The sequence below is a fragment of the Papaver somniferum genome, chromosome 9 (assembly GCF_003573695.1).
Source record: "Papaver somniferum cultivar HN1 chromosome 9, ASM357369v1, whole genome shotgun sequence".
NCBI lineage: Eukaryota > Viridiplantae > Streptophyta > Magnoliopsida > Ranunculales > Papaveraceae > Papaver > Papaver somniferum.
The window spans coordinates 31,323,375-31,331,518 of record NC_039366.1 but is presented as its reverse complement, the minus strand read 5'-3'; the positions used below and the strand labels follow the sequence as shown (position 1 = coordinate 31,331,518).

General features: G+C 37.1%; 2 protein-coding genes across 2 annotated transcripts; both read left to right on the top strand.

Moving 5' to 3' along the window:
- Positions 1 to 687: 687 nt before the first annotated feature.
- On the top strand, positions 688 to 2,373 carry LOC113311708 (glycine-rich RNA-binding protein GRP2A-like). The gene is made up of 2 exons (XM_026560514.1): positions 688 to 863; positions 2,100 to 2,373. Exons 1-2 carry the CDS (start codon positions 688 to 690, stop codon positions 2,371 to 2,373), a joined length of 450 nt encoding a protein of 149 aa, XP_026416299.1.
- A 2,096-nt stretch (positions 2,374 to 4,469) lies between these two features.
- On the top strand, positions 4,470 to 7,271 carry LOC113308589 (protein MODIFIER OF SNC1 11-like). Its single transcript, XM_026557057.1, has 5 exons — positions 4,470 to 4,813; positions 6,200 to 6,280; positions 6,428 to 6,553; positions 6,680 to 6,728; positions 6,855 to 7,271. The coding sequence occupies exons 1-5, from the start codon at positions 4,578 to 4,580 to the stop codon at positions 6,891 to 6,893; spliced, it is 531 nt and encodes a 176-aa protein (XP_026412842.1). The 5' UTR covers positions 4,470 to 4,577; the 3' UTR covers positions 6,894 to 7,271.
- The last annotated feature ends 873 nt before the right edge of the window (positions 7,272 to 8,144 follow it).

Below are 8,144 nucleotides of genomic sequence, written 5' to 3'. Positions count from 1 at the left end.
TAGTGAATAATGCAGCTAGGAGCTTAAATACTCATTAGGCTCTATACTAGTTAACAATTCATCTAGGAGCTTGAGTTTCAATACAATATGAAGAGAGACATAGGCACTCATCAAATTTTGATATATTTTTTAAATTCCTTGCGGAATATAGATATATCAAGGTCTACTACTTCTGATGCCGGGTCAGGTAGACAGACTTTTACAGTTTTCGCCCTAAACTAAAAACTACAAAAAACCACCATCAACACCTAGTCTGAGACATAACTAATTGTAGACTAGAAATCAAGATATAGTTTTGACAACCAAATTTGATAACAAGATTGAGATAAAAACACTTGTGAGTTCGACCGAGTAATGCTCTAATACTAACAATTGTTAACTCTTCACTACACCTAGTTTGTTTATTCTTGTGAACCTTATCTTATGATATAAGGTCACTCAAACTAGATCAAGAGCTTAACATATTGTTAGGAAAGATCATGTGATAATATCGTATTGTTATTTTAGTTTTCGATCATTTTAGCTTTTGATTATTTATTAGAAAGACTAGCGGTTGTTAACAGTCTAGACCGAAATCTTAAAAAAAAAAAACAAAAAAACTTCATGCCAAGGAAACCCAGTCTGGCCTCGAATGTGGAAATCCTGTCAATATTGAATCAAAATGAAAGCTTTCCAGGCATCCATAGGATGCCTGAAATCCAGGAGAAAAACAAGGATGATCTAAGCAAGGCTGAGATGTTAATAAATGGAGAGGACATGAGGAAATATGGGGAGGCTAGTGGAAGTGATCTGAAAGAAGCTTCTCAAAATATTAACAGTATTCCAAAGGAAAATTTTCTTACTGATTCTCCCAACTCAAAGTGGTCTTAACTATAGAGTATAATTGTAGGATTGCTAAATGTTATTATCTGATTATGAAGTTCTACATAATTGTTCACAAAAGCAACTCTATTCACAATCATCATGGAAAAACTATTATTTATTATCACACTGTTTCCCATATTTGGCAATCCTTTACAATCCTTGCTTGGAATTGCTGAGGGTTAGGACAAGGAAACACCAAAAGGTATCAAAATGACATGCTCAACAAGATAAACCCTGACATTTTGTTCCTATCTGAAACCAAACAAAAACGGGAGGATATGAACAAAATAATCAAGGATTAAATGTTAATAACTTTTGGTTTGTGGATCCTGGAGGTGATGTTGGTATGGAAAGTGATCAGGATTTCGTATGGAAGGAAAACATCAATATTGATGCCATTGACTTTTCCCATCACCATATAAAATGTGATTGTATCTCCAACCAACAATTATTTTTAGATCCTTATTGGCTATTATGGGAGTCCCTATTGCTAAATAAAAAAGTTGAATCATGAAAGATGGTTGAGAATATAGATGCCTCAAACAATATGCCATGGTTGATTATCTAAGACTATAATTTTATTCCCCATGACTCATAAAAATTTAGTTCTCACCCCATTGACGTTAATGAAGCAAACTTTTTCAGCACTAAAATTAATGAGGTAGCCTTATTGATTTGGGATTCACTGGTTGCTCCTTTACTTGGTGTAATATAAGTCTTGTTCTCAATGAGTAGAGAATGGATGGAGGAATTACATGAGGAATGGTTACTCCCATCACCATCATGCTTACCATCGGATCTGATCACCACTCCATCCTTTTGAATTCCAACCCAAATTGGAAAATGATCACATTCTTTTTAAGTTCTTTGGTCCCTTGATGGACCATGAAGACTGCAGAAATAACATAGCTAAATGTTGGAACCAAAACCTTTCTGGATCATCTGCTTTCATGATATCTAGGAAGCTGAAGGAGTTTAAACTTACAGGATTACATTGAATTAGGAATTATATGGATACTAATATTTTTGATTTTACCAGAATTAAAAACATTTATATGGAATCTAGAAAATCTGTGAAATATGTAGATTAGTTTGGATTTTTTTAATGCAATAATAAGGAATAATAAAGATTTCTAAAATAAACATTATCTTGATGAGTTTGTGGTGGTGGTTGCAACGACAAAAGCTGTGGTGACGCTAGTATATATTTGTGGTGGTGATGGTGGTGGTAGTAGTGGTGATGGTGTTGATGGTGGAGGTAGGGATAGTGGTGGTGGCGTGGGGGTGGGGAGGGGGGGAGGTGGTGGTTGTGGTTGTGGTATGGGAACAGCTGGCTACAGTGGTGGTGGTGGAGGTAGGGATGGTGATTCCGAAGGTGGAAGTGGTGGTTGTGTTTTTGGCACTGATGATGGCGGTGGTGGTGTTGGTTGGAGTGGTCTCGAAGACGGTGGTGGTGGTGAAGGTAAGGATGGTGCTGGTGCTAGTGGCAATTGTGGTGGGCAGTGCTAGTTTATAACAAAATATGAGAATCCATAAGTTTTCGCAAAAGTATTGTGTTTTGGGTTGAGATTTGTAGAAGAAAATAATGTTTATATTCTGCCTTGAAATATACATAAGATTCCACGAAAGTCTTGGGCCCCTAACAATCCATAAAATTCTAAATAAATTGGATATTTCTGACTTTTGTGGAGTTTAATATCCATAAAATTAAATACCTTGAAAATTTAGGGAATACAAATAAATCTAAATTGAATACCATGGAAATTCTAGGAATCTTAATTATCCCTATAATTCCTAATCCAATACACCCCTGTTAAAGTAAAATCTGGAACAAAAAGGTTTATGGTAACATCAAAACTAATTTGGAGACATTCAAAAAGCATTTAGAATGGCTACACAAAATTATTTCAACTATTATGAATGAAGAGCTATAAACACGGCAAGTGAAAAAAGTCAAAAAATGGTATGATACCGGAAAGTTCTGGAAAAACAAGAGGAGGGATCAAACTATCAAACTGGAAATAGAAACACAAAAAATTTCCATAGAGCTACCAATAACATAATGAGAAACACATAATAGAAACTATCAGAGATGCTGAGGGACAATGGTTGACTGACATGGGGGTGAAAAATATTTCACCACCCATCTCAACATCATGACTGCTACTGAAGATAACATCAATAACAATATCAACTTCGAAGTCACAAACCTTATACCCACAACTATCACTCAACACGATAACCTCATCCTGATTGTTGTACTTGATTCTTTGGAGGTCAAGAATACCCAATACAATATGGTTAGAGATAAAGCTCCTAATCTTGATGGTCTCCCTCCAGATTTCTTCCAAGTCAACTGGGAGATCGTGTGAGCTAACATTGTTAAGATGGTCCAATATTTCTTTAATTATGGCCACATGGTCAAGGAAATGAACTCCAATTTTATTTCTCTCATACCCAAAAATAAAAACTGCTCCATTGCGGCCCGTTTCAGACATATCATTTTGTAATATATCCTATAAAGTTAACTCCCCTTAGAGCAAAAAGAATGAAACAGATGCTTGACAAAATAATATCCTCATACCAATCTGTTTTGTTATAAGAAGAAAAATTTCTAATTATGTAGCTCTAGCTCATGAGATCATCCATGACATGAGATATGAAGGTGGAATCAAAGATAAAATGACACAATGGGCATAAAAATTGACATGCCTAAGGATTTTGACATAGTGGAATGGAATTTCCAGGTTATTGTCATGAGGAAAATATGCTTTGATGAGGAACGGTGCAAAAATATTCAACAATACATCACCAGTACAAGCCTAGCAGTTCTATTGGATGGTGATCCAGGGGACTTCTTTAAGCCTTCTAGGGGTTTCAGGTAAGGTGATCCTCTATCACCATACCTCTTTCTCTTCTTCATGTAAGCCTTATCCAAAACTCTGTTAGACGCTGAGACTATTAGCATTATATCTGGCACCATGATTTGTGTGGAAGCTCCCCTATAAGCCACCTGTTATTTGCAGATGACTATTTGGTATTCTGCAAAGGCTGAATACAAAAATATGGCATATATCTTCAAGACCTTCAGCACAACCTCTGCTCAACACATAAATTTCACACATCTCAGATTTTATTCAGAAAAAACACAGATGAAGATCTGGAAATCAGGATTAGCAACTTCATGGGAGTTTAAATGATAGTAAAGGATGAAAAATATTTGGGGTCTCCTCTAGCTATTAACTAACAGAAGAAAAATGGAGTCCTTCAAGCCTTGTGTGGAAAAGCTCAAACAAAAATTACCTGTCTGGAAGAATAAGTCCCTATCGAATTCCACGAGAGATTGTCAGGCGATTAGTACTCTTGTAACAGTCTTGATAAACTGGAGTACCTGAGTATTTTATCCATTACTGCATAATTGTGGGTTATCGAATTCTACGGGAGATCACCAGCGATTGGTACCCTTGTAGCAGCTTTGATCAATTGGAGTGAATGCCAAGGGCGTTTTCTAGGAGGTTGGTTGGGCATGTGTTTTGAATACTTGGGTTGAAATCGGAAAGTGATCCGGATTCCGGATTCTTTTTCGTTGTACAAAAATACCGCGTACAAACATTCCCCACCAACAACTGAGCTCTTACTCCCCCTCAATCTCCGTCTCTCTCTTTCTTTCTCTCATCAAATCTCTGTCTCTGATTTCTTCTGTTCCATCTTTAATGGCGACTGGTACTCAGAAATCAAATGAAACAGAGTCAAAAACCGGAAAAGTCCATAAGGAAACCCTAGAAACACCCTCCTCAGACCCAACACTGAAGCAAAACGACTCTAAAGAAACCACAGCTTCAACAATTTCTCCAGACTCCATTCTTCAGAAGAAAATTAGTCGTGCTGAGCGTTTTGGTATGCCTGTTCAGCTCTCTGAAGAAGAAAAACGCAGTACCCGAGCCAAAAGGTTCTCCCCCTTTCTTCTAAATCGTTTTTTTTTAATCTTTTGTGCTATTGATGTTGGTTATTGGTTATTCTAGGGTTTCTTTTGATTCTAGGGTTTTTGGATTTTTCGTGTTGTTATTAAATTAGGGTTTTAATGAGCTTGGACTAGATTCCAGTAATAGTGAACTTTGTTTTGGGGGTAACAACAAGAATGCCTAATTTGCATGCTATAGAGATTCTGAGTGCTAATTAGAGAGAATTGGAATTGTTAACATGATTTGAGTGGAAGGATGGAAGCTGTAAAATGGGACTTTAGTGATATATTTTGTTGTTCTGAGTGGTGGTTGAGGCGAGAGGATGAGCTAGCTGCCTCACCTATAAGTGTGCCTAAGCTAAGAAACACTCCACATGTTCAATATCGAAGGTGTTAATTGTGTTACTAGTGTGAAATTGTTAATGTTCTTTGACATGTATGCATGCTGTTTGGTGTTTGTATAGCTTATGTGGATAAATGACTCTGTAGTCTCATAGGTCGAGGGTGAAGTTCTTCTTTTCAGAAAAGTGCCATCAATGTGTAAGTTGATCTTAGATGAGCATTGGATATCCTTGGTTTCTACACTAGGCAACTGGATTGAAGTCTAAATGTGAAAATTGTTTCTGCGATTTATGATTCTGCCAGAGCTTATAAGGCGTTGCTGCATGTAAACTTGATTAGTTAATCTTGAGCTTTGACTTGGATGTGTCTGCAAACATGCTTAAGTTTAATTGTCTTGTTTTTCTTTTTGTGACATTGTTAATGTTCTTCAACGTGTATGCATGTTATCTACTCTTTCTATAACTTATGAGCCTAAGTAGCATTGATTGACACAGGTCAAAGTCCATTATTTCAGAAAACCACTATTTGGATAAGTTGAACCTGGGCAGCCGCTGAATTGTTCCCAGGAAGGCTGGAACCTTAGGCTACAATTATCGTACTGAGACTTGAATCCAGTAGCATTGATCAATGTAGATTGGGGTCCACTTTTTCAGAAAAACGCCAGTTGAATAACTTGACCTTAGGCAGCCACTGAATTTTTTCCAGGGACGCTGGAAGCTTAGGCTACTGGATTCAATTCTCAGTATGATAATTGTCGACGTAGTGTTGCTTCTACCATAGCCTAACACTAGGGCACCGTGTCATGTTATGTCTCAATTTGAAAATAGCTTCTCTCGATACATCGACTTAGATTTGTCCACCGTTATGCTGAACTGTAACTATTTTGCTTATCTGGGCGAACGATTGCATCTGAACTGCAATGTTAGCTTCTATCTGTTGGTTCGCAGTTATTATGTTAATAACCCCTGCGCTGGTTTGTTATCTTTCCTGATTTCAGATTAAGTTTTCAATATGACCTTATCTCTTTGGCAGGTTTGGCAGTCAGACCTCGTCAATGGGATCAGAGGAGCTAAAGCAAGCAGAAGAGCTCAAGAAAAAGGCCAGGGCGGAGAGGTTTGTTTCTTTTAGGCTTTTCATTCTATTACTGACAGGACATTGCAGTAGTTGCAAATAGATTCTTATTTTTATCCTGAGTATCTTTATACTCTTTACCAAACCTTCTAGATATGCAAAGGTGTATTCATAATTGTTCAATCTCAGGTTTGGGATTTCGGTACAACCGGCATCCGATGATGAAGTAAAGAAGAAAGATCGGCTAGCCAGATTTGGACAAACTCCCAAGATTGATTCAGTAGAAGAAGATAAAAAGAAGGCCAGGGCAGCGAGGTTAGCAATCGTAGCACCACTTTTCTACCTTTTAACAAATGAACATTCCAGTTGTGTTTTGCTACATAAAGATTCCTTGATTTTGGAACAGGCTCTAAAACTATTATTTCTTCTTGCAATTTCTAGATTTTCAGAAAGTACAGCAGTTACCCCTGGCAAAGCCAAAACTGAGGAGGTATGGTTAAATTTCTCGAGTTTATGTTGTATGCCTAGATTACTATTCATGGAAATTGAAACTGTCAATAACCGAACATTATTCTAGTTGTCTTACTGGTTCAATTCATTTTGGCGATCATATCAGAAGGTGGTTATTGCGGCTAAGGCTACTGGAGGGGTTTGAAACACTTGATGCTTCTTGGAACAGTAATTTTGATTCAAATTTCTGATTTCTCAGTTCTCATGGTTAACGCTAAGTTCTAACTCAGCGTTGAGAGTTCTGCTCAACTCCTCTTGCATTCCGTCAGATGTTGTGTTATAACATACTGTACCCACTCAGGAGGTTCCAGAATGTTAAGTTTTGAGCATATGGAATCCTAGGCTGTAGTGATGTCTCCATTGCTGTATTTGTCATTTTGAGCGGCTGAAAAACAAAAATGTGATTCTGAGAATTTCAGTAATTTGGTTTCCTTTTTTTACTGTCTTTTATGCTGTTCTCAAATGCAAAATTCTTATTGTTCCTGTGAATCATGGTGTTTTTTACAGTAACATTTTTGTGAAGTTAACTCTTCAAGTTTATTTGTATCTCATGGAAACACTTTTGTGAGTTGTATCTCATGGAAACACTTTTGTGTATAATTCCTATCACCATGTCATCTTTTCAAAACCGGGGGTGCTGCAGAATGGCAGTGGAAAATATTTCCCAGGGGATAACAATACCACTGGTAGCTTGCAGTTCTATTCTGACCATTAAAATTGCGATTCCTCTCTCTTTTCTCTTTATTTTATTTTCTTCTGCACAGTATTGTCAAACTTTCTCTTGAGCAAAAAAGTGAAATTCTAGAAGTCTTGAAAGACTTTTGGAGGTAATTGTTATAAAGTCAAATTTCATTGATACTGTTCTGTTTTCACAAAATTTCATCAATAAGCCATTGACTAGAAAAACTTGGCCACTTGGGGAAAGTGAATCTGGTTCATGCGCCTGATTAGACTGTGGTTATGTCAAATTATGCCTGCAAGAATTCCTGGTCACTTGAAAGTTCAAACTTCTATCAAATAAAAAACTTGAAAATTGATGGCGTCTCTACCAAACAAATGGTTAATTACTTTCCCAATTAGCCGAAACCGTTGAGAAGTTGGAGCGAAAAGAGACTGATACCAGAAAAGCACTGTTTCCCTTTTCTAGTCACACTTTACCTCCAAAACTATGAATCCATGACCAACTAAGTCTAATACTATGGTTCATGCATTGTCCACGTTTTACAAGGTATATTCTGCCAGGAAAAGAGTTTGCTCATGCAGATTGAATTTTCATAACCAACATGCATTTAGAGTATGTTTGGCAGGTTTAAGTCCTGGAAGTTGGTTGGAGTTTGGTAAACCTGATTTAGTTCATTGAGGCCGTTGGAACATTTTTAGATAATGGCCGGCCATT